At 47.8% G+C, this 27189-nt stretch overlaps 1 protein-coding gene across 1 annotated transcript in view; it reads right to left on the bottom strand.

Annotated features, from left to right (window-relative positions):
• The window catches only part of edem3 (ER degradation enhancer, mannosidase alpha-like 3), a 118223-nt gene that overhangs the window by 45650 nt on the left and 45384 nt on the right, over nucleotides 1-27189 (bottom strand). Inside the window, exons 3-8 of the mRNA XM_072511271.1 lie at nucleotides 16759-16859; nucleotides 13219-13258; nucleotides 13016-13128; nucleotides 12669-12822; nucleotides 10943-11077; nucleotides 474-579 (exon numbers count right to left, since the gene is read on the bottom strand). Of these exons, the coding sequence (XP_072367372.1) occupies nucleotides 474-579; nucleotides 10943-11077; nucleotides 12669-12822; nucleotides 13016-13128; nucleotides 13219-13258; nucleotides 16759-16859 (649 nt within the window). The remainder of the gene's footprint in view (nucleotides 1-473; nucleotides 580-10942; nucleotides 11078-12668; nucleotides 12823-13015; nucleotides 13129-13218; nucleotides 13259-16758; nucleotides 16860-27189) is intronic.

The raw sequence follows: 27189 nt of genomic DNA, 5'->3' as shown, positions 1-27189 counted from the left end.
TACTATGGTGTCTCCCCCTCCTACACCGATACTGTGACACTCTTTCCTCCTACACAAATCACATAGTATCTTCTCTCGTACCGATTCTATGACGTCACTCTCCACCTCTGCCCTTGCTCCATTACACAGCCGAAGTAAACATACATGTAAAATGCAACACATTCATTCATCAGTACTCTGAATTAAAAAGTGTTATTTGGCTATCATGAACCGCACTATAAAATATTCATTGAAATGTAGAGAAAATATATTTTTCTCATGTTATTGGGAAGTACTGATGACCTATTTCAAAGCTTTAAAGTGCAGCTGAACCCTTAGGGCCAAGAATAACACAATAAAGATACAATGGAGAGGAGCAATAAAATTAACCACAGTGATTAAGAAATCTACCAGAGTAATGTATCTCCAGAGCTGTACAGTAGTTGAATTTGAATAGATGGGGATCAGACAGCAGAAGGAAAGAATCAACTCACCCCTGCGAACCCAATCTCCAGTGTGGATATTGATGGTTGTTCCCACCAGGTTGCTGTTGCGCTGTCTCTTTTCCCACAAAAAATCCAGGGCTTTCCGTGCATGTTGCTGTACAAGAAGAAAGAGCAGCTTGTTAAGCGATAAAGTAAAATAGGTTGTACAAGACAGTTAGATTCTATCTATCCTATCTGTCCCTTATTTGAGATAACAGTAGTTTATTTTTTGTTTCTCAACTCAATCTACAAATAGCAGGCGAATCCCATTTTAATTTTTGAATGAATGGAAAATCCACAAGGTGATCTCCAGACTTGCTGGATTCAGACATGGTGGAAGTAACTTGGAGGTTCCAATATATGTCAAAAATGGAGCATATATGTATCCTGATCCACACATTCCTATATTATACACAGCACCATCAATTCTGTAAAATAGTTTATAAAGTAAATGTATCTGTGCACCATTCCCATTGCAAGAATAATACGAGCATTAATAATAATAAAACTGTGGGTGCGATTCTCCCCCAAAATGACTAAGTGTCATTTGGGTGGCTTTCGCGGAGTGATTCCCGTCGGGTGTTTGGGATCCAGACCAGTATTCTACTACTAATAATGATAATAATCTTTATTGTCACAAGTAGGCTTACATTGACACTGCAATGAAGTTACTGTGAAAAGCCCCTAGTCGCCACATTCCAGTGCCTGTTCGGGTACACAGAGGGAGAATTCAGAACGTCCAAATTACCTAACAGCACGTCTTTCAGGACTTGTGGGAGGAAACTGGAGCGCCCGGAGGAAACCCACGCAGACACAGGGAGAAGGCGCAAATTCCGCACAGATAGTGACCAAGCCGGGAATCGAACCTGGGACCCCGGTGCTGTGAAGCCAGAGTGCTAACCACTATGCTACCGTGCTGCCTGTACTAAGTTTTTGGAGCTTGGAGAGTTTCTCACTGAAAAATCCCATGCTTAGAATTATTTTCTGCAGTGGGGAACTAAGGACGCCGGCAAGACCGGCTCCTCAGAAATCCGGGTCCTATTTTTAAAGGGCGCCAAGGTGAAGTTGAGGGTCCCCCCACACCCACGAACATCATGGCCCCTGCAGACATGGGTAACATCTCCAAACCGTGACCCCGGAGGGACAACGGCCTCAGAGCCCCCCGGCGTGGCCTTCTTAGAGACCAGTGCTATTTCCCACCGGCGTGAGGCCTGGTCGGTGGGCCCAGTGATGACTGGGAGCCGGGTGACTACAGTCTCAAACGGGCTGAGCATATTTAAATGAGCCCAATGACTTATTTAAATATGCTTAACTGGATCATGCCCAGTGAGGCATGATCCAGATCGGGTTGGGCGTGGCGGGTCAAATGCATACACGCTGCATGGCGCCCAACATGAAACCAGGTTTTGGCCTCTCCCGCCATGCACTAGACGTAACAGGATCAGTGCCGGGCGCAACATGGTGGGCAGCACGGTAGCATGATAAATTGTATATTGTTTATTCTGTAACAAAACATTGGTCGCATATAGTCTGCTATATTTGTCAATTTGAATGCTGCAGGGCTGAGGGGACTGTGGATGCACTTTTCTACTCTGCCTGATGTTTGACTCATTTTAAAGATAGTGATAGATTCACAAGTGCAGTTCTTCTGCCTCATTGTTACTCTATCTGACACAAGGACACTTTGAAGTGTGGAGTGTGTTACTGATTCCCCAACCCTTTAAGAATCAAAATGTTTGAAAACAGTTCACTCCAGAAGAATGCAGTGACATTAAGATTTTTAAAATTACATCCTTCAAATGATAGGTATCAGAAGTATATATGCACAAGTAAAAAGCAAGGCTCATGTGTGTATGAAATGTATTCAGTGCTCTTCCTCTCAACAGATACAAAGATGAGCACTGCTCCCCCTCAACCCCACACAATTAATTTCTCCTCTCTTGAAGACACAGATTTTTGTTATTATTCGGCAGCACAGTTACAAACAGACCTTGGTAACTGGCTGAAATATGACCTCAACAGGTGTCAGTAACCTCAAAATAATCTTACTCACGTGGGCCGAAGGGCCTGTACTGCGCTGTATCGTTCTATGTTCTATGTTCAAGTGTGACTCCACAGATGTATCCCTCTGGTATTTTATCAATGTGGCTATTTATCAATTTTGAGCCTTAACATAGGGCTTTTAAAAATGTATTCATTGACGGGATGTGGGCGTCGCTGGCTAGGCCAGCATTTATTGTCCATGCCCAATTGCCCTTCAAAAGGTGGTAGTGAGCTGCCTTCCTGAACCGCTGCAGTCCGAGGTGTAGGCATACCCACTGTGCTGTTAGGGAGGGAGTGCAGGATGTTGCCCCAGGATAGCGAAGGAACGGTGATATATTTACAAGTCGGGGTGGTGGGTGACTTGGAGGGGAACCACCAAGTGATGGGGTTCCCAGGTATCTGCTGTTTTTGTCCTTCTAGATGGTAGTGGTTGAGGTTTGGAAGGTGGTATTCACTCATCATATAAGAACCTGCACTTATAGAAACATTTGATACTGCAAGATGCTTCTCAAGAACATGGCAATTTGTTCAGAAAGAATCAGTACCTTTTTCATTAAGCTGAAAAGTCAAAAGCTTAAAACCAAGGTCAGTATCCCAAGGTATCTGGACACATTTTAATAAATGTAAACTACACTTTATGAGCTTTGTGTACATTTTTGAAATTTGCAGATAACATAAAATTTGAAATTGTGGGAAAGAAGATAGTAATAGATTTTAGGAGGACAAAGACAACCTAGTGAAACGGGAGGACATGTGGCAGGTGGAATTCATCACAGGCAAGTATGAGGTGATTCATCTTGCTAAGAGGAATGAGGAGAACAAAATGGTACAATTGGGCTGCAAGAACAGTGATTGGGTGGACATTGGTACACAAATCATTGATCTTTGTTGGGATCCCGGATGAGAACCCAACTATTTGCATTTTGTAGAACTGTGAGGAAAGGTGACTGTACCACAGGATGGATAAGTGATCACTAGATACCTGGGATTACTGGGTTATGGGGATAGGGTGGAGGTGCGGGCTTAGGTAGGGTGCTTTTTGTGTGGGCCACGAAGAATCCAGCATGAGTTTTAAGGATACAAAGTAATAACATTTATTTACAATTATATATATATATATATATATATATATATATATAACAGCAGCAGCAACTTCCCTTGCTGCACACGCCTTCCTGCTGGTTCCAAACTGGCCAGCTTTATTTATACATGGAGTTTACTAAAGGTTTCTCCGCCCCCCCTCATTGGGGAAGCTCATACTCCCACAGGATTGTGGGATTGTCATTAGTCCCCAGCCAATGGTAAGCAGGCAGGTTATAACAGTGCTCTTTCCAAGGACCGGTGCAGACTTGATGGGCCGAATGGCCTCCTTGTGCACTGTAAATTCTATGATTCTATGATTAACTCAAATCACTCCAACTGCTTGGTGCCAGAAAGTCTGGGATTTTCTTTCCCAAATACAAAACTCGAGGACATAGTGGTCCAGTTGGCAAGCTATTTGAAACTTTGAATTCTGTACTTCCTCCACCTGACTTTAAAAGTATATCTCAATTAATGATCCCTGGTCCCCCCAAAAATAAAAGAAATGGGAACAAAGAGAAATCAAAAGGAAGGACTCTTAACACATCATCAGTAAACGAGGCACAAGGCATTCTTCTGTCTCCTCCCACAAGATGCCCATGACCTGGTTAGCCATGACCAAACACAATATCCCTCAAATTATCTACACCCACTGGGACCTCCAAGCCAAAACAATATTCCAATAGCCAGCTATCTGTGAACAAGTAAATGCTTCTCAAATCTATCAGCAGAACACGTCCCCTGCAAAATCAAGGGCTGCCTCATTCTTATGACACCTTATGGGATTCTGCACTTTATAAATAGAGCTATTAGAGTACAAAAACCAGGAAGTTACCCTAAACCTATATAAAACACTAGGTTTGGCCTCAGCTGAGCATTAGGCTCATTCTGGGCTCCATACTTAAGGGCATGAAGGCATTAAGATGCACCATGCAGAAGAGAATGGTTCCAGGAAACAGAGATTATCGTTACATCAATAGGCTGAAGAAGCTCGGCTTGTTCTCTATAGAGCACAGGAGATTCTGAAGAGATTTCACATAAGTGTTTAATCCCATGAAGAGTTTTGTTAGAATACAGAGTGCCTGTTTCCAGAGGCTGAGACAGCATAGATGCAAGGTAAAAGGTGGGAAAGAATCATAGGCAATGAGGAAAGAACTTTACACACAATAATTGGCCAGCATTTGAAATCCAGACCTCCGATGGCAGCCATGGAGTGAATATCGCACATTTGGCAGCTCCCGCTTTAGGTTATATTTTTTGGGTCATTTTCCCCCATTTGCTGGGCAAATGCTTTGGTGGGAAAAGGCGTAGAAGTGGTTGAGGAAAGTTAAAGTGGTGCTGGCGGATTGATCCATGGACCAGAAGTGGGCGAGAAGAAGGGAGCTGTTGGAGCAAGAGTTCCTCATGCGCCACAGGTGAAAATGGCGGAGGGTAAAGGGTCTGCCTTCCCAATGGTCAACGGAGCAGCTGGTGGACTTCTTAAATGGGAAATTCAGCCGGCAGAGGAGGAAAGCACAGAACGACCTAGCCAAGGCGGTGAGAACCACTAAAAGCTGGAATTGATCGGGTGGAAACCCAGGACCAAGCAATTTGGAAGGTGGGGGTGGCTGTGGGGGAGCACAAGGAGCAGCTTGCGTCATTGGCAGCCGAGATCGGAATGATGCGGGAGACCCAGAAGCGGCTAAAATAAAGGTGGAGGATCTGGACAACCCCTCGTGGAGGCAAAACGTAAGAATTGTGTGGATTCCTGAGGGCATCAAGGGAGTGGAATCTAGCTAATATGTAGCCAACATGTTGGAGAAGCTGATGGGGGAGGGGGCCTTCGACTGGACCATGGAGGTCGACCGGGTACATAGGGCGCTGATGAGGAAGCCGCAGGCAAACGAGCCGCCGAGGGTGATGGTGGTGCTGCTCCACCGATTCCTCGACAAGGAGAAGATATTGCGGTGGACAAGGCAGACGAGGAGGTGCTCCTTGGAAGGTAATGAGCTCTGGGTGTACCAGGACCTGGGTGCGGAACTGGCAAAGAGGAAAGCCGGGTTTAATCGAGTGAAGACTGCCCTCTTTAAGGGGGTGAAGTTTGGGATGCTGTACCCGGCCCGCCTCTGGGTGACTCACAATGGCCAAGAACATTATTTTGGGACCCAGAGGAAGCAATGGAGTTTTTAAAGAGACAATGGACTGGCAGGAGAAGGTGGACATTGAACTGTGGAGGTGTGAGGAGATGTTGGTTTTTTTTCCTGCATTTTTCGTTTTTATTGCCTATTGTTTGTTGGTTATGGAAGAACCTCTCTTTTTTGAAAGATTTTGTTGGCTTCTGTGGCGGGATGTTTGGGGAACATGGAGGGTGAGTGCACCATTCTTCTTCTTTCACTGTTGTTTGTGCTATCGAGGTGTGCGAGCAGGAGGGGGGGGGGGGGAAATCAGTGGGTGGGTGGGAGATTTGGCGCCATGGGCAGGGGCTGCCAGGCTAGCTGGGCAGGTTGGTTAACAGGAGTGCATAGGGGGTGACCAGGTGGTAAGTGTAGCATAGGGCGATGGGGTTGTTGTTTTGCTTAGGGGAGGGGGGAGGCTGCTGATAATGGTATGGCTGGTATGGAGCAGCAAGAAGGGAGGTGATGACGGTGGACATCCGAGGGTGGGCCTGGAGGGTCGCGTGAAACAGGCCAGGGCTGGCCCAAGGGATATGGTTGATCGGCAGGGGAGGGGTCTAATGGAATGTGAGAGGGCTGAATGGGCCAGTCAAACAGTCACATGTCTTCACACACTTGAGGAGCTTAAAGACGGGCGTGGCCTTTTTGCAACAAACGCACTTGAAGATCGGGGCTAAGGAAAGGGTGGGTAGGGAAAGTCTTCCATTCAGGATTAGATATGAAGATGCGGGGGGGGGGTGCTGATAAACAAAAGGGTGGCGTTTGAGGTATGGAATGTTGCGGCAGATTCGGGAGGGAGGTTCGTGATGATGAGTGGGAAGCTGGAGGGGATGCCAGTGGTCTTGATGAATGCCTATGCCCCAAACTGGGATGATGATGATGTAGAGTTCATGAGGCGTGTGCTGGGGAAGATCCCGGACCTGGACTCGCACCGCTTGATCATGGGCAGGGATTTTAATACTCATTGAACCAGGTTTGGACCAGTCGAGCCCGAGGTTGGGGAGGGTATCGTCGGTGGGGAATAAGCTGAAGGGGTTCATGGAGCGCATGGGGGGGGGGATCTGAAGACATTTTGGAAGCCAAGAGCAAAGGAGTTCTCGTACTTCTCCCATGTGCACAGGGTGTACTCGCGGATTGATTATTTTGTGGTGGACCAGGCGCTGTTGGCAGGGGTTGTCGACTTGGAGTACTCAGCAATCATGGTTTCAGATCATGCGCCGCACTGGGTAGACTTGCAAGTGGATGGCGGGAGGCAGCATCCGCAACGGAGACTGAATGTAGGGCTGTTAGTGGATGAGGAGGTGTGCGAGCGAGTGAGGGTCCTCATCCGGGAGTGTGTGGAACTGAATGCTACGTATGAGGTTTCAGCCGGCACGCTATGGGAAGCGCTCAAGGCTGTGGTCAGGGGGAGTTCATATCGATCCGGGCGCATAAGGAAATGGATGGAGCAAGCAGAGATGGCAAGGCTGGTGGACGAGATCCTGCGGGTGGGTAGGAGGTACTCAGATGCCCTGGAGGCGGGACTGAAGGAAAGACAGAAGCTCCAGATGGAGTTCGGGTTGGTGTCCACGGGGAAGGCAGTAGGGCAGTTGCTGAGGGCCAGAGGGGCAGTGTACGAGTACGGGATGAAGATGAGCAGGATGCTGGCCCACCGAATTGGGAAGCAGGTGGCGGCGAGGGAGATCGGAAGAGTGAAAGACAGGAGGGGAAGATTGGTACTGGACTCGGTGTGAGTGAATGGGATTTTTCGAGGAATTTTGTAGGAGGCTCTACGAATCGGAGCCCTCAGCCGGGGGCTGGGGGAGGGAATGCGGCACTTCCTGGATGGGTTTGAGTTCCCCAAGGTGGAGGAGGACCTGGGGGCCCCACTAGACTGGTGGAGGTGATGGAGGGCATGGGGGATGCAGGCAGGGAGGGCGCCAGGCCCCGATGGGTTCCCTGTAGAATTTTGTAAGAAGTTTGCTGGGGATCTGGGGCTTCTGCTGGTGAGGGCATATAATGATGCGATGGATAAGGGGAAGCTCCCCCCTACATTATTGCAGGCGCCCATATCCCTAATATTAAAGAAGGATAAAGAACTGGTGCAATGTGGGTCCTACCGCCCGATATCGTTGCTAAATGTGGACGCCAAATTGTTGGCAAAGATCCTGTCCTCACAAATTTAGGATTATCTGCCGGGGTGATAGGGGAAGGCCAGACAGGGTTCGTAATGGGGAGACAACTGTTGCCGAACATCAGATTACTGTACGAGATATTGATGCTCCCGGAGGCGCAAGATGTGGAGGTGGCAATTGCTATGGATGCGGTGAAGGCATTCGATCGGGTGGAGTGGGATTATCTGTGGGAAGTGTTAGGATGGTTCAGATTCGGGCAGGGGTTTATCGGCTGGGCCAATTGTTGTACAGGGCGGCGGTAGCTAGCGTATGAATGAATCGATGAGCTCAGGTACTTCGGGCTACACCGTGGGACAAGACAAGGCAGGCCCCTCTGCCGTTCTCCCCTTTGTCTTGGCAATAGAGCCACTGGCAATCGCACTTCGAGCGTCAAGGAGTTGGAGAGGGATTGTGCGGGGTGGGGGTTTGAGCACAGGGTCTCGCTACATGCGGACAACCTGTTACTTTATATCTCAGACCCACTGGGAGGCATCGGGGAAATTATGGTTATTTTAGAGGAGTTTGGCTGGTTTTCCGGATACAAGCTAAACATGGGGAAGAGTGAGGTCTTCCGATCGAGGCCCGGGGACAGGAGAGGAGGTTGGGTGAGCTGCCGTTTAAGGTGGTGGGGACGAGCTTCAGGTACCTGGGCACCCAGGTGGCACGGGCTTGGGAATAAATGCACAAATTGAATTTGGCACGGTTGGTGGAACAGATCGGGGGGATTTCAAGTGGTGGGACGTGCTGCCGCTATCACTTGCAGGGAGGGTGCAGACAGTGAAAATGGCAGTGCTGCCGAGGCTTTTATTTGTTTTTGAGAACTTCCCGAACTTCGTCCCCAAATCATTCTTTAAGAAAGTTAATTTGTTGATCTTGGGGTTTGTGTGGGTGGGGAAAACTCCACAGGTAAAGGTATTGTTGGAGCGGGGCTTGCCAAATATAATGAATATTGCAGTGAATATTGCTACGGTAAGGAAGTGGGTAGTGGGGGAGAGGCCGGCGTGGGGGCAGATGGAGGCGGACTCTTGCAGGGGCACGAGATAAGGGACATTGTTGATGGCCCCTCTGCCATTCTCGCCAGCCAAGTACTCCATGGGCCCTGTGGTGGTGGCAGCCCTGTGGGTATGGGGACAGTCGCGGTAGCATTTGAGGTTGGAAGGTGCCTCGGTGTGGGCACTGATTTGCGGTAATCATAGATTTGCATGAGGGGGCTGGGATTGGATGTGGGGTTTTGGGGTTGGTGATGGGCAGGGATCGAGCGCTTTGGGGATCTATTTGTGGGGGGCAGCTTTTCAAGTTTGAGGAATTGCAGGAGGAATATGAGCTGCCCAGTGGGAACGGGTTCTGTTACTTACAGTTACAGGACTATGTGAGGAAGCAGGTGCCATCTTTTGCCGATCTGCCACCACCAGGACTACAGGATAAGGTGGTGTCGAAGGAGGGAGTGGGGGAGGGCAAGGTGTCCAAGATTTACAAGGAGCAAATGGATTGGGAGGGAGCCCCGATAGGACAAATCAAGAGGGAATGGAGACTTGGTTGTGGGAGGAAGCTCTGTGAATGCATCTTCATCGTGTGCTAGGCTTAGCCTTACCCAGTTTAAGGTAGTTCATAGGGCGCATATGACAGTGGCCAGGATGAGTAAGTTCTTTGAGGGAGTGGAGGACAGGTGTGGGCGGTATGCAGGGAGGCCCGCGAACCATGTCCACGTGTTTTGGGCATGTCCGAAACTGAAGGGGTTCTGGCAGGGGTTCATGGATTTAATGTCCAAGGTGCTGAAGCTGAAGGAGGCCTGAGTCAGAGGTGGCGATATTTGGTGTGTCGGAAGACACAGGAGTCCAGAGGGCAGGAGAGACCGACATTTTGGCCTTTGCCTCCCTGGCAGTCCAGAGTTGGATTTTGCTGGAGTGGAGGGACTCGGTGCCACCAAAGCCACGGGGGTGGGTGAGCGACCTGGCAGAGTTCCTGAGGTTGGAGGATATCAAGTTTGCCTTAAGAGTGGTCAGTTGATGGGTTTGCCCAGAGTTGGAAGCCGTTCATCAAACTTTTTCAAGGAAAATGAGGCGTCAGCTTCAGGGGGAGGTATTTTTTTTTTAAAAAAGCATTTGAAATCCAATGCCTGAAAGTGACATAGGGTGTAAGGCAGGGGGTTCCAGACTCTAAAGCAGGCATCAAAGTCAGGGCGGCACAGTCGCACATTGGTTAGCACTGTTGTTTCACAGCGCCAGGGACCTGGGTTTGATTCCCGACTTGGTTCACGGTCTGTGCGGAGTCTGCGCGTTCTCCTCATGTCTGCGTGGGTTTCCTCCGGGTGCTCCAGTTTTCTCCCACAGTTGCTCCTAGATGGCATTACGGGGATAGGGATGGGGGATTGGACCTAGGTAGGATGCTCTTTCAGAGGGTCAGTGCAGACTCCGAATGGCCTCCTTCTGCACTGTAGGGATTCTATGAAAAACAAAAAAAAAAGTATTGTAGATCTTCGTAAAAATGCAGGAGAATGGGATTGCGGATAGATCATTCACAGAATTGGCACAGACATCATGAGCTGAATGATCACCTGTTTTGGGGTACTGAAAAATTAGTAATGAGACAGAGTTTATTTGCACTTGAATTAGATGCATCCAACTCTAAATTTATTCCATACAGATTCTGAACAATAGAATAGAATCCGCAGTGTAGAAAGAGAGCATTTGGCCCGTCGAGTCTGCACCGACTGTCCAAAAGAGCACTCCGCCCAAGCTCAGTCACCCATCCCAACCTTGTAAACCCATGCATTGATCATGGCTAATCCACCTAACCTCACATCTTTGGATAAAAAGGGGAAATTTAGCATGGCCAACCCACCTAACCTACTCATCTTTGGAATGAGGGGGCAACCTGGAGCACTCGGATGAAACCCACACAGACACTGAGAAAGTGCAAACTCCACAGTCACCAAAGGCTGGAATTAAACCAGGTTGTCTGGCGCAGTGGGACAGCAGTGCTAACCACTGCTCCACTGGGCTGCCCATTACTAATTTAATTACCTCAAAAATGGCATAATACCACCCACCTCAAAAACTGGATCTCCAGAAAGTCTGCTAAGAGCTGCAAACTCCAGAATTAGGGTCCCTGCGCAGGCTGTACAGGTGTCTGTCTCTGTACCTGTTTTGGCTTCAGGTCGCCTCAACCCATATTTCAGATTGACCTGTATTTCAAAATTTTAAAAAAATAACAATAATGGAAAATAAAAATAATAATGTACACAGGGAACTTCCCTCATTTATAAATATTTATACCAATGGGCCAGTTCCATGTGATTCAACACTGATGATACTTAAATTGTTTTTATAGTTCATCATAAAACAATGTATTCTAGTCAAAAACTTGATAAAGGTTATTCCATTATATATTAAAAATGAGACTATAATACTCCATTTCAAAACGTATTGAAAAATCCATGTTAGATACTGTCTATGAGGAAATTTATTTCAAGTGACAATGTTTGGATGCAGCACCAAATTATGCCTGCAGGTAGCACTGTGATTGATCCTTACAATGTTATAACAGTCATGTAATGTTAGTTCACAGAACAGTGGCTATGTACGCTCTGGGTGCATTCCCATACCAACAGCATTGGGTACCTTTGCAGTAACCCTAACAAACATGTACCAGAGTGATTCAAAATGGTTTTGAGTGTTCTAAAAACAGAGAATTTAAGTACATTTTAATATGTGGTGAGTTTTTTCCAACGCCACCTCAAACGTTAGCTGAATATTTAAGCTCCCTCCAATAATGTAGTGATCTGGCCTAACGTCTTTTGCTTGTGTCCTTCTTGACTGGCATCACTGCTATTTTGTGACAAACTGCAGTTCTATTTCCCCAGGACTGACGGTAAAAGGAAAGTCAAGCAGCAGACCCATGCAAAGTGAATCATTTTACTAGCCAGTGAAAATATTTTTGGTAGCTAAAATATAACTTGGCATCCCTGACCACACCAACCCTCCTCCACCAGAAGGATTTGGCTATAATGGTCTACCACCATCGCCTTTTTCAATCCCTCTGCTCCAATTTAGGCTGCATTCTGGACTTCTGTAGTACAGCTTGGAATTCTATTCTAATGGTGGATCTGACCTGCATTATACAGTCCAAAACCACCCTGTTCAGACATTTAACAGCTCTTAATTTAACTGCAAAAGCCAGTACCTCAGGCAGATGTGCAACATTCCTAGCTGCAGTCAACCCCAAAGCTTTGAATATTTGAATATCTTTAAGGTAGAGCAAGATACTCTTGAGTAACAAGGTTATATGGGTAGACAGGAATGTGGGGTTGAGGTTACAATAACTCAGCCATGATCTGAATGAATTGCAGAGCAGGCTCGAGGGGCCGAGTGGTCTACAACTGCTCCCAATTCATATGTTCATAAGCTCAAACACAGTTCACATTTTCTTTTCATTTCAGCTTCCTTATTGCAGGAAACAATTTTTTTTCCTGTTGCAACTACCAGAGAGGGACCCTCTCTATTTTGTTCTCCCTTTCCTGCATCGCTTCTACATTATTGCCATCATCCCATTACAACCTTCACCCCGTCCTGTCTCCATTTCACTGTCCTCCCTTCCCCATAATCCTACCCACCATAAATATTCTACCCTCTCCTTGTCGCTATCCTTGGAGTTACCCCTTTGCCTTGATCCCATAATCCCTCACCCACTGGTCCTGTTGTCTTGAAGGCGGTGTACCATGAGATCACTACTATTTATACATTGTTAAATTATATTAAATGAAGTGCATTACTCACCCTGGGGTAGGGAAGTCCACTGGTAGTGTTGAATGCTGGCAGTAACCTGTATCCAAGTTCCTTTGCCATGTCAAGAAGCTCATCATTATACCATTGCATCTTCTCACCTTGATCTCTCAGTATAAGAGCCATAGTGTGGCCTCCCAGTAAACCCCTAATGGATAAAATAATTACTTGGCCTTTTTCGTGCAATTCAATTCTTGTATTTGCATTATGAGCCAAGGTTTGTTTTTACTATTACTTTTGACACAATTGACTTTTATGGTGTTTTCTAAACATTCAGAGTCCTGCAGAAGAAATATAGTGTAAATAAAATAAATTTCAATTATGCCTTTTTTAAAACTTACCCAAGCACTCGAATATTGGTCTCAAAGACTGAGACCACAATATCATTATCCAAGTGAACATCACTTATAACCCTTTTCACAGCAACTTCAAATTCTTCCATTTGATTCAGCAGCTACAACACAAAAGCATATGATTTAATAACAAATTGTAACTGTTTGTCATTCAGTCCATTTGAAATATGAGCAAAGTAGCTTTCACTTACTGCAAGGGTGTCCAGCGTATCAACTAAAGTCAAAGAAAACCTGAAAGAAAAAGTAGTTACAGTTGATCTAAGATGGAATAAGTTGGTTTTCGATACACGCATGCACACATGCTGAACCCATTTTTGTACATTTTTAATATTCTGTTGGCCGATTTCCAGTTATATAAAAATCACCTAAGAAAATAGTCATACGCTATACCTGACAGGTTACATGACAGGTTTATACTTTTCATGGTAAAATGCACAGAATTGTGCAATGTGATTTCCAAATTTTCCAGCGAAATTCTGGTACAAATGGGCAGAGCTCCACCTGATTGTACCAGGCATAGAGCAGCCTCACTTGCGATCCTAAAAAAAACTGACTGGTGTTTAACATGGCCCTACAACCAAAATTCCAGTCTGCTGCAAGGCCATTTAAAGCCTCCTGCCCTCATCCCTACTCTGCCAATCCCAGGGAACCGCACATTCCTAGATACACTGATACAATCTCCCCTTTGTAGTTGATAAATTAATACATTTGAGGTCATCAATAATATACATTAATTACATCTCTTCTATATCTCAACTGGAACTGCTTAGAATTTTGAGACAATTGTTGCTGGGTGATAACTGTTTTCAGATTCTACCTGCACAGTCAAACGTGTTAAGATCCTGGTAATTCGGTGTAACATGAGCTCTCTAGCTGTTATAGTTGTTGTATATTAAAGTCCATCCTGAAGAAACCATGGTATACATGCAGTAGGCTTGGCTCCCACCAATAGCCGTGTAACTTTTACTGTAGTATAAACCACAGCGAGATTCAGGAGTACTCTTTGCATCATTTGAGTCTTGCAGGTCAATTGGCAAAAGGAATAATATGAATTACATAGAACATACAATGCAGAAGGAGGCCATTCGGCCCATCGAGTCTGCACTGACCCACTTAAGCCCTCACTATCCCCATAACCCAATAATCTCTTCTAACCTTTTTGGTCACTAAGGGCAATTTATCATGGCCAATCTACCTAACCTGCACGTCTTTGGACTGTGGGAGGAAACCGGATAACCCGGAGGAAACCCATGCAGACACGGGGAGAATGTGCAGACTCCGCACAGACAGTAACCCAGCGGGGAATAAATTGTGCACCAAGAAGCTTAAAAACTGAAGTCTTCATATGGGAAGGTGGTGGCATAGTGGCATTGTCACTGGACTAGGAATCCAGAGACCCAGAATGAGTCATACAGTACAGAAACAAACCTTTCAACCCACCACGGCTATGCTGACCATCAAATACCAATCTATATTAATCCCATTTACCAGCACTTGATCCATAGCCCACTGTGCCATGGCGATTTAAGTGCTCATCCAGATGCTCCTTAAATGATGCGAGAGTACCTGCCTCCTCCACCCTCTCAGGCAGCATGTTCCACATTGCCACCACCCGCCACATGAAAAATTGTTTCCTCAGGTCCCCTCTAAACCACTTACTCCTCATCTTAAATCTATGCCCTCTGGTCTTAGACACCTCTGCCATTGGGAAGGATTCTTATGATCGACCCTATCTATGCCTCTCATAATTTTGGATACCTCTATCAGATCCCCTCTCAGCCTCCTCTGCTCCAAGGAAAACAAAGCCAACCTATCCTTTCTCTCCTCATAACTGAAACCTTCCATCCCAACATCCTGGCGAATCTCCTCTGCACACCCTCCAGTACAATCACGTCCTTCCGATGATGTGGTGACCAGAACTGTACACATTATTCCATCTGTGGCTTAACCAATTCTTAATAAAGTTGTACCAAGACCTCTGTTAGATATTGCACTTAGAACAAAGGGGATCAAAGGATATGGGGGGAAAGCAGGAATAGGCTATCGAGTTGGATGATCAGTCATGATCATAATTAATGACGGAGCGGGCTTGAAGGCCGAATGGCCTCCTCCTGTTCCTATTTTCTACATTCCTATATTTTATGCCCTGGCCAATGAAAGCAAGCATTCAATATGCCTTCTTCACCACCCTATTTACCGGTCCTGCCACCTTCAGGGATCTAAGGACTTGTACACCTCACTACTTCCTAGGGATTTCATGGCGTATATCCTACCCTTATTAGACCTCCCAAAATGCATCTCCTCATACTTATCAGGATTGAATTCCATCTGCCATTGCTCTTACCAGCTGATCAATATCAGTCTGTAGCCTAACACTATCAACAACACCACCAATTTTTGTGTCATCTGCAAACTTACTAATTATACCTTCTACATTCACATCCAAGTCGTAAATGTATAAACAAACAGCAAGATTCCCAGCACTGATCCCTGTGGTACACTGCTGGTCACAGATTTCCGGTCACAAAAGCAAACCTCAATCACCCTTTACCTTCTATTAACAGGCCACTTTTGGATCCAATTTGCCAACTTGCAATGGATCCCATGGGCTCTAATCATTTCGACCTTGTCAAAGACCTTCCATGTAAACCACATCAACTGCGCTACTCACATCAATATATTTAGTTACCGTTTCAAAAACGCAACTAAATTCGTTCGACAGAATCTCCCACCAACAAATCCATGCTGACTATCCCCAAGTGTTGATTTAGCCTGTCCCTCAGAATTTCTTCCAATAATTTCCTGACCACTGCGTTAAACGAACTGGTCTGTAATTAGCTGGCTTAATCCTGCTGCCCTTCCTGAATAAAGGTACCACATTAACTATCCTCCCGTCATCGGTGGCCAGCGAAGGTTTAAATATCTCTGTCAGGGCCCCAGTGATCTCCTTTCTTATCTCCAATAGCAGCCTGGGTTACAGCTCATCAGGTCCTGGGGATTTATACATCTTTATGCCTGCTAAAACATCTAATACCTCATCCTTATAAATCTTAACGTGCTTGAAAATGTCACCGTCCCAATTGAAATCAGCAGTTGCCATGGCTTTTTCCTTAGAGAATACAGATGGAAAATATTCATTTATGATCTCGCCTACGTCCTCTAATTCCATGCACAGATTGCCCCGTTGGTCCCTAATGGGCCCCACTCTGTCCCTGGTCATCCTCTTGCTCTTAATACACTTACAAAATGCTCTGGGGAACCGGGTGTTGACATTTTAATTCAATAAAAATCCGGAATTAAAAGTCTAATGAGGATCATGAAACCATTGTCGATTGTCATAAAAACCCATCTGATTTACTAATGTCATTTGGGGAAGGAAATCTGCTGCCCTTACCTGATCTGGCCTACATGCGATTCCAGATTCACAGCAATGTGGTGGACTTTTAAATGCCCTCTGAAATGCCACTCAATTCATGGCAATTAGGGCTGGGCAATAAATACTGGCCCAGCCAGCAGCACCCACATCCCATGAATACATTTTTTAAAAAGGTGTCAGCTGCTTGACCTCCAGTATTCCAAAATAACACTAAATAATTACAGCATTCAAAATATATCAACTGTAAAATTCTGCCTTAGTCTAAACTTTGGACTTGCATTCCACATTTCCTTCAATTTATGCAAGATCAGCTGTTGTGATTAGTAGCGAAAATTACTGTTAAACAAACACTAACTTGCCAAGCGCATCATCCACGTCACCACGACTAGGTTCCAGACCACGCACACGACCACGACATGTCAACGGCATTAGTTCATCAGCTGGATAAGCATGTTCCTGTACAAATCCAAAAAAACGGAAGTCAATCTTTTTCACTCCAAAAATTGAACTCAATAGGAGGTAAAGGATATTCAAGTTAAGACCACCAATAAAGTGCAAGATATGCTATTCTACTTCTGTTCAAACCATGTAATTTGAGCCTGCAACCCATCAAACTTTACAAAGACTGAATAAATCCCCCATTCTGTCACAAGTTGAACCTGTACACAAATAGGTCACACACTGAATCCCTCAAAGCATCCGTCAGTTAAGTGCATGCAATTCATATAATCAACAGGTAAAAGTGACGATCAGCATTTCAAATGCCTTAGGGTATTTCATTGGGGTACGCTAGTCTCTTTTTATTTGGAATTTGCATTGAATCGGTTATTGCGATTATCTTTTTGTCCAAACTTACGTGAAAGTTCTGCAGTGAAACAAGTCCAAAGCAGCAATGTATCACAAACCTAACAACCCTGATCAAAGGGGCAATAATCACAATAGTTAAAAATAAAATATGTGACTTCCGGTTGCGGCTATGATTGGGTAGGTCGCACGTTCGGCAGCTCCTGCCGTGAACGGACTTTTGGGCCCTTTACAGGAGCCCCAGCGGCACTTGGACGACGATTCCCGGTGTGGGAAGGCAGCAGTGAGGTGCCCCCAGCACTGTATGGAGTGGACCAGGAATGGAGCGGTCAAAAAAGCGGCACTGGAAAAGAGGAGAGAGCGGGTGTGGAAAAGCAAGATGGCGGCGGATGGAGACCAGGCAGCGTGGGCTCAGTGGTCTCAGGAGCAGCAGGAGTTTCTGAAAAGCTGCTTTGCGGAGTTGAAGGCAGAGATGTTGGACCCTATGAAGGCACCGATCGAGAGGCTGGTGGAGACCCAAAGGGCGCAGGGGACGGCGATTAAAGAGGTGCAGCAGAAAGCCTCGGACAACGAGGATGAGATCCTGGGACTGGCGGTGAAAGCAGAGGCGCACGAGGCACTGCACAAAAAATGGCAGGAGAAGTTCGAGGACATGGAGAACAGGTCGAGGAGGAAGAATCTGTGGAGTCTGGGTCTCCCTGAAGGCATGGAGGGGTCGGATGCCGGGGCGTACGTGGTTACGATGCTGGGCACGCTGATGGGCGCGGGAGCCTTCCCGAGGCCCCTGGAGCTGGATGGGACACACAGAGTCCTGGCAAGGAGGCGAAGGGCGAATGAGCCGCCGAGGGCTGTGGTGGTGAGGTTTCACCGTTTCACTGACAGGGAGTGTGTCCCGAGGTGGGCGAAGAAGGAGCGGAGTAGCAGGTGGGAGAACGCTGAAATCCGCATCTACCAGGACTGCAGTGGAGAGCTGGCCAAGAAGAGGGCAGGATTCAACCGGGCCAAGGCGGTTCGCCATCGAAAGGCGGTGAAGTCTGGACTGTTGTAGCCAGCGCGGGACTGTTGCAGCCAGCGCGGCTGTGGGTCACGCAACAGGACCGACACCACTATTTTGATACGCCAGACGAGGCATGGACTTTCATCCAAAATGAAAAGCTGGACTCGAATTAGTGGTTTGCGGCAGGTTATGGGGATGCTGGGGAGTGGGAAGGGGCAATTTGATTTGATGTGTGTGCTTTCTGGGTATGTGTATTGATTTGAGAGGGGCTGTTCCCTGCGTCTGAAGGGGGGAGTGGGGGCCGGAGGCCCACGGCCTTTGGGGATTGGGGAGAGGCTGTAGGAGAAAGGAGCAGCGCCACAGGGGGCGGGGCCAGCCGAGGCAGGGAACGGGAGCTTTTTCCCGTGCAAAAAGCGGGGGGGGGGTACTGGACGGGAGCTCACACTGGTTTGTGGGGGGGGGGGGGGGGCGACGACTTCGAGGGGGAATTAAATCGGGGGATCGTCAGCAGAGGTGGGAGCGGCCGGGGTCAGCGGGAGTCAGCTGACTTACGGGAGTGCAATGGGGGGAGCAGGGAGGCTAAGCAATTGCCTGGCCAGGGGAGGGGGGGGTTGGGGGGGAAATCTGGGTTGCTGCTGTACTGACTGAGGGGGAGCTGGAGGTAAGAGGGAGAGTCGGGGCGGGGAGCCCCCGTCTGGGGGGCTGGAGAATGCGGGAGGCGTGGCATATGGAAGGGCATGGCCTAAGAAAGGTGATTGCTAGTCGGGGTGGGTGGGGGGGGGGGGGTAGTCCCCCAATCCGGCTGATCGCATGGAACGTGAGAGGCCTGAATGGGCCGGTCAAGGGGGCCCGGGTGTTTGCGCACTTAAAGGGATTGAAGGCAGATGTCGCTATGTTGCAGGAGACGTACCTGAAGGTGGCGGATCAGGTCAGGATGAGGAAGGGATGGGTGGGGCAGGTCTTTCACTCTGGGCTGGATGCGAAGAACAGGGGGGTCACAATCCTGGTGAGCAAGCGGGTGACTTTCGAGGCGGTGAGTATTGTGGCGGATAAAGGGGGCCGTTATGTGATGGTGAGTGGTAGGCTGCAGGGGCCCCAGGTGGTGCTGGTGAATGTGTATGCCCCGAACTGGGACGATGCAGGGTTCATGAAGCGCATGCTGAGCCGGATCCCGGATCTGGAGGCAGGGAACCTGATAATGGCGGGGGGGGGGGGGGGGATTTCAATACGGTACTGGATCAATCTAGATCGAGCTTGGGCAGGAGGCCAGCTGCGGCCAAGGTTCTGAGGGGGTTTATGAATCAGATGGGGGGAGTGGATCCGTGGAGGTTTGCCAGGCCAGCGGCGAGAGAGTTCTCCTTCTTTTCCCATGTGCACAAGGCCTATTCACGGATAGACTTCTGCGTGGTGAGTAGGGCGTTGATCCCAAGAGTGGAGGGGACAGAGTACTCGGCCATAGCAATTTCGGACCACGCCCCGCACTGGGTGGAGCTGGAGTGGGGGAGGAGAGGGGCCAGCGCCCGCTGTGGCGCATGGATGTGGAATTGCTGGTGGATGAGGAGGTCTATGGGCGGGTCCGGAGGTGCATCCAAAGATATATGGAGGCCAATGATAATGGGGAGGTACCGGTGAGTGTGGTCTGGGAGGCGCTGAAGGCGTGGTCAGGGGAGAGCTAATCTCAATCAGGGCTCACAGGGAGAAGAGGGAGAGGAAGGAGAGGGAGAGATTGTTGGCGGAGATACTGAGGGTGGATAGGAGATACGCGGAATCCCCTGAAGAGGGGCTGCTGAAGGAGCGCCGGAGCCTCCAAACGGAGTTTGATTTGCTGACTATGGGGAAAGCTGAGGCCCAGTGGAGGAAGGTGCAGGGGGCAGCGTACGAGTATGGGGAGAAGGCAAGTCGGATGCTGGCGCATCAGCTACGTAGGAAGGAGGCGGCTAGGGAAATTGGAGGAATCAGGGACAGAGGGGGAAACACGGTGCGGAGTCCAGCCAAATTAAATGAGGTCTTTAGGGATTTCTACGGGAAGCTATACAAGTCAGAAGCCCCAGAGGGGGGAGGGGGTTGCGGCGGTTCCTGGACCAATTGAGGTTCCCGAGAGTGGAGGAGGGACAGGTCGAAGGTTTGGGGGCCCCCGATCGGGATGGAGGAGCTGGTTAAGGGAGCATGCAGTCGGGCAAGGCCCTGGGGCCGGATGGGTTCCCGGTCGAGTTCTATAGGAAGTTTGTGGAACTGTTGGGTCCGTTGCTGGTGAGAACCTTCAACGAGGTGAAAGAAGAAGGGATTCTTCCCCCAACGATGTCTCGGGCTCTTATCTTGCTTATCCTCAAGTGGGACAAGGACCCGGTGCAGTGTGGCTCGTATAGGCCGATTCCGCTCCTAAATGTAGATGCCAAGTTGCTGGCGAAGGTCCTGGCCACTAGGATTGAGGATTGTGTCCCGGGAGTAATACACGAGGACCAGATGGGGTTTGTGAAGGGCAGGCAATTGAATGCAAATGTGCGGAGGCTCCTGAATGTGATCATGATGCCCTCGGGGGGGGGGGGGGGGGGGAAGAGTGGTGGCGGCAATGGACGCGGAGAAGGCCTTTGACCGGGTGGAGTGGGAGTACCTGTGGGAAGTGCTGGGTAGGTTTGGGTTCGGGGAGGGGTTCATAGGGTGGGTCAAATTGTTGTACCAGGCCCCGGTGGCGAGCATATCAACAAATCGGCTGAGGTCAGAGTACTTCAGACTGTACCATGGGACGAGACAGGGGTGCCCCCTGTCCCCCCCCCTGCTGTTTGTCCTGGCAATTGAGCCGCTGGCCATGGCACTAAGGGAGTCCAGAAACTGGAGGGGGTTGGTCCGTGGAGGGGAGGAGCATCGGGTCTCGTTATACGCAGATGACCTGCTTTTGTATATCGCGGATCCAGTGGAGGGGATGGCAGAGGTCATGCAGACTCTTAGGGCAATTTGTAGACTTCTCGGGATACAAGCTCAATGTTGGGAAGAGCGGGCTCTTTGTGGTGCATGCGAGGGGTCAGGGGAAGAGGCTGGAGGAGCTGCCGCTCAGGAGGGTGGAGAGGAGTTTCCGGTATTTGGGTATCCAGGTTGCCAAGAGTTGGGGGGTTCTGCATAAGCTCAACTTGGCGCGGTTGGTGGACCAGATGGAGGAGGACTTTAAGAGATGGGACGTGTTGCCACTCTTCCTGGCGGGCGTTAACGGAGGAAGAGGGGGCGGCGTGGAAAAGACTAGAGGCGGCGTCATGTGTAGGTACTAGCCTGGGGGCACTGGTGACGTCACTGTTGCCGCGGTACACCACGAGCCCGGTGGTGGCGGCGACATTGAGGATCCGGGGGCAGTGGAGATGGCACAGAGGGGAGGTGGGGGCCTCAATCTTGTCCCCGATACGGAACAACCATAGGTTTGCACCGGGCAGGATGGATGGTGGGTTCCTAAGTTGGCATCAGGTGGGAATTAAAAGGATGGGGGACTTATTCATTGATGGGACTTTTGCCAGTCTGAGGGCGCTGGAGGAGAAATTTGGGTTACCCCCGGGAAATGCCTTCAGGTATATGCAGGTTAGGGCGATTGTGAGGAGGCAGGTAGGGGAATACCCGCTGCTGCCGGCCCGGAGGATACAGGACAGGGTGATTTCGGGCGTGTGGGTCGGAGAGGGTAAGGTCCCGGCGATATATCAGGAGCTGCAGGAGGCGGAGGAAGCCTCGGTGGATGAACTGAAGGGCAAGTGGGAGGAACAGCTGGGTGAGGGGCTGGATGAGGGCATGTGGGCTGACGCCCTGGGCAGGGTTACTTCCTCCTCGTCTTCCGCCAGGCTCAGCCTGATCCAGCTTAAAGTGGAGCACAGGGTGCATATGACAGGGGCGAGGATGTGTAAGCTTTTTGGGGTAGAGGACAGATGTGTGAGGTGTTTGAGGAGCCCAGCAAACCACGCCCACATGTTCTGGGCGTGTCCGGCGCGTGCGGGGTTCTGGAGGGGCTTCGGAAAGGCTATGTCCAAGGTCTTAGATACTTGGGTAAAACTGAGCTGGGGGATAGCAATATTTGGGGTGTCAGATGAGCCGGAAGTGCAGGAGCCGAAAGAGGCCAGAGTTCTGGCCTTTGCCTCTTTGGTAGCCCGGAGAAGGATCTTACTAACGTGGAGGGACGCGAAGCCCCCAAGCGTGGAGACTTGGATCAATGACATGGCGGGGTTTCTCAGGTTGGAGAAGATAAAGTTCGCCTTGAGAGGGTCTGTGCAGGGGTTCTCCAGGCGGTGGCAACTGTTCCTTGACTTTCTCGCGGAACATTAGGTGGACGTCAATAGCAGCAGCAACCCGGGGGGGGGGGGGGGGGGGGGGTCTTGTTTATGTAAGGGGCGTTTGCCCCATTTTGTTGTTAATTTGTTAAATCATTTCAGGGTTAGATGATTAAGTTGCTTTGTTTGTGGGCGTATTGCCCTTTTTACTTTTCTTTTGTATATTTTCTTTCCTTTTTGGAGTGTTTTGTAAAAATTGAAAAACTTTGAATAAACATATTTTTAAAAATAAATAAATAAAATATGTAATGAAACTTAATGTTTTATTGAAGCTACTGTATGTGCGTGTGGGACAGGATCGTGACACAGCAAAGTCTTTGCAGGGAGTCAGTCAAATAAATAAAGCAGAATGTAGAGGGCACAAATTCCGTTATGGCTGCTAATCTCATGACATGCTCAGGTTCAGGCTCTTTATACATTATAATATTTAAACACACTTACCGTGCTTGATGTCATATCGCCCACCCACACCTTATCCTTCCACCCAGTCGGCGTGATGTCACACCGGCTCGAATCACCACTGGCTTCCAAAAACAAGAACCAGGCGTGTTAACCACGCTTGGAGGCACAGAGGTGGTATAGCTCCTGTGTGGTGAGAGACATGGCCAGTTGACACTGCCAGGTTGCCGGGCAGTGCCAAGTTGGGGAAATCTATTTTCGACGCAGATAGGGGTGCCCTTTAAAGTTGTCGCCCTGATCTCGGAGTAGTCGGCCTTGCCAGCTCTATCAGGCCCTGCCCCATCAGTGATAGCGCAAATCAGGCCTCCAGATTGTGCACAAACTGCCAGAAAATGTAGTCTGAAAAGTTGGGTGTGTTTCTGGAGAGAAACATACCGTTTTTCAGTCAGAAGAGTTTGCCATTTTTCGGAAATATTCTGCCCTTAATGTCTAAATTCACAAATGAAGAACAACCATTTGATGAGGTACTAGAGAGTTACTGACACTTTGCAGATACAACCCAACGAGTAGTCCGAACATTCAGAAGGAAGAACATTAAAAGAAAATAGAAGTTCTGCTTAAATAGGAAGACATTTTACTCAATAGCCCATTGTCACGAATATCTAATTTTATGACGCATGTTTTAGGAGTATAACTTCTAGTATGAAGATTGAATTTTTAATAATTAAGATCAATGAAAAGACCCAGTTTGAGAAGCTGGTAAATAGATTTAAAATAATTGCAAATGAAATGTGAAAAATGTTCATTTAATAAGGTCAGAAGTGTGCAAATACTAATCAGTGCTCCTTCTCTGGGCATCTTGATGGGGCTAATGAGTCTGCAAATGTTTCAGTCAGGGCTTTACATGAAAGAGTGGTTTGAAGTTGTGGCTAATTAGTTGAAACTTCTATTTGGGACATCACAGATGTGCAATGGTGATAAGATTACAGGGAGGTTTTTCTTGGTTTTGGGTATTATCTGTGTGCAGTAATGCAAGTTTCAGCTTGAAGATTGGAGTGCTTTCAAAATCACAAAAGGCCAAAGAATTGATAAAATTAGAATGAGAGAGAGCTAGCCAAGAAGATAAAAACAAATTGCAAGAACCATTACAAGGATAAAAAGGAGAGTGGCTAAAATAAATATAATATAGGAGAAGGAAGTTTCAACAATTCATTTAGAAAAGCATAGTATGATCAAAGTTAACATGGTTTGTTGGAAGTGAAATTGAGTTTGAAAAATTTATTAGAACTTTTTGAGGATGTAATTAGCAGGCCAGATTAAAGGGAACTAATTGATGTAGTATTCTTGGAATTGCAAAAGACATTCAATATGGTGTCGCACAAAAGATTAATATGCAAGATAAGGGCTCAGTGAGCTAGGTGTAATGTATCATCATGGAGAAAAGGGTTGGTTAATGGACAGGAAGCAAAAAGTATGGATAAATGGGACATTTGCAAGTTGGCAAGCTGTAACTTGTGCAATGTCTCACAATCACTTTTCGTGTCTCAGCTATTTCCAATCTCGATTAATAACTTAGATGAAGAGACAGAGTGACATGTCAAAGTTGATTGACTATAGAAAGCTCAATGAGAATGCAAGCTTTGAAGAGGACAAAAAAGAGGCCCCAAAATAGATGCAGAGGTTAAGTGACTAGGCAACAAGGTGTCAGATAATGTGGGGAAGTGTGAGGTTATTCACTTTGGTAATCAGAATAGAAAAGCAAAATATTTTTTAAAAGGTGTATAACTCATTAATGTTGATGTCCAGAGGGACTTAGTTGTACTCGTACAAGGAACGCAAAGTTAGCACGAAGGTACAGTAGGCAATTAGGAAGCCAACTGCCATATTGGCCTTTACAATAAAGGGATTGGAGTACAAGAATAAAGAAGACTTGCTACAATTGTACAGGGCTTTGGTGAGACCACACTTGGAGGCTCTTATTTGTTTTTCAGAGCCTCCTGATCTTCACCCCAAAATCATTTTCCAGGGAAGTTAATACTTTGGTCTCGGGGTTTGTGTGGGCGGGGAAATACCCACGGGTAAAGAAGGTGCAGTTGGAACAGGGCCGAAGAGGGCAGGGCCTGGCCTTGCCAAATATAATGAACTATTACTTGGCAGCGAATGTAGCCATAGTTAGGAAGTGGGTAGTGGGGGTGTGGGTGAGCGACCTGACAGAGTTCCTAGACTGGAGAAAATCAAGTTCGCCTTAAGAGGGTCGGTTGATGGGTTTGCCCAGAGATGGAAGCCGTTCATCAACTTCTTCAAGGAAAATTGAGGTGTCAGGAGGGGGTGGGTTAAAGGGGTTAAAATGGTGAAGGCAGGTTGGGTGGAGGGGGAACGGCAGGGAGGTTGGGGCGTGTGGGTAGTTATTTATTTGTTATGAGGTTTCTGTTTGTTCTTACTCTTGTGTTGGTTTGTGTTTAATGTACATACAAATGCCTTAATAAAAATATATTTTTTAAATGCAACAAGACCTGGACAATATCCAAGCTTAGGCTGACAAGTGGTAAGTGACATTTACGCCCCACATGTGCAGGCAATGGCCATCTCCGACATGAGAGAATCTAACCATTGCCCCTTGAAGGAGTAAAGTGGAAGGAGAATTGGGAGAGGGACAAATGGAAGGGGGTAATTGGGAGGAGGTAAAGCGGAACGTTGAATGGGATGGGGAAATTGGGAAGGGGTAATGGGGAAGAGGATTGGGGAAGAGAAATGGGGAAAGAGAATTGGAAGGGTAACTGGGGAGAGGAATAGGGAATGGTAATTGAGAAGAAGAATGCAGAGGAGGATTGGGAAAGGGAATGAGGAAGGGGTTATGGTGAAAAGTAATTGGGAAGAAGAATGGGGAGAGGGAATTGGAAGAGGGAGTGGGGAAAGGGAGTACAGAAGGGTAACTGGGAGGGGTTATGGGGAAGGGTAAATCGGACAGGGGTATGTGCATTGGGAGAGGAGGGGAATTTGGGATAGAAATTTTTGGAGGGGGCAATGGGGAGGGATAATTGGGGGAAGAGAAATGGGAAGGGTAATTTGCAAGGAAATAGGGAGGGGATAATCCAGACAGGGAATGGGGAGCAGTAATTGGAAGCTGAGGGGGGAATGAACAGTTCTAATTATGAGGAGGTGAGAGGGAATGGTAGTGGAGAGGAGAATGGGAAGGGATGAAAAGGGAGGGGTAATGGGGAAAGGTTATGGGGATGGGAGGTAGACTTGGGAGGGGTTAATGAGAGAAAGTGGAAACAGAGAGTGGTGTGAGGGAATGATAGGTGAAATAAAGTAGCAGGGGGTTAATCAAGAGGGATAGCGTGACGGTGTGCAGAGGGGAAATACGGCCTGTAAGGGAAATAGAACATTGGAGAAAAGAAAAGAGAGCTGTATATATATTTGAAAGTGCTGAATTTAGAGGGATATGGAGATGGGGCTGGGGAATGGGACTAGTTAGGTTGCTCTTTTGGGAGCCGGTGCAGGCACGATGGGCTGAATGGTCTCCTTCTGTGCTGCAGATAACAAACAAATAGATCAGTGAATCCTGGACTTTACCGTTGGCCAGAAATTGAACTGGGCTCGCCATACAAGAGCAGGTCAGAGGCTAGGAATCCTGAGCCGATTAACTCTAAATCGCTGGCTTTGAAGGCAGGCCAGCAGCACGGTTCGATTCCTGTAACAGCCTCCCCGAACAGGCGCCGGAATGTGGCGACTAGGGGCTTTTCACAGTAACTTCATTTGAAGCCTACTTGTGACAATAAGCGATTTTCATTTCATTTCACCTTCTGACTCTCCAAAGTCAGTCCATAATCTACATGACACAAGTGAGGAGTGTGATGGAATACTCTCCCCTGGGCTGGATGAGTGCAGCTCCAACAACGCTCAAGCAGCTCAACACCATCCAGAACAAAGCAGCCTTCTGTTTCATTAGCATTTCTTCGACAAATATCCACTCCCTCTGGCACTGTTGCACAGTAGCAGCAGTGTGTACGATTAACAATATGCACTGCAGCAACTCACCAAGGCTCCTTAGCACTTACCAAACCCATTACCATCACCATCTAGAAATGCGAAGGTAGCATAGAAACACCACCACCTGGAAGTTGCCCAACAAGCCCCTTGCCATTCGCCTTTGAAATATGTCACCGATCCTTCATTGTTGCTGGATCAAAATCCTGGAACTCCCTCCCTAATACCACTGTGGGTATAGCTACATCACAGGGACTGCAGCAGCCTCAAGGGAAATTAGGGATGGGCAATGAATGCT

Source organism: Scyliorhinus torazame, chromosome 7 (assembly GCF_047496885.1).
Source record: "Scyliorhinus torazame isolate Kashiwa2021f chromosome 7, sScyTor2.1, whole genome shotgun sequence".
NCBI lineage: Eukaryota > Metazoa > Chordata > Chondrichthyes > Carcharhiniformes > Scyliorhinidae > Scyliorhinus > Scyliorhinus torazame.
This window is presented reverse-complemented; position numbering and strand designations above follow the sequence as displayed.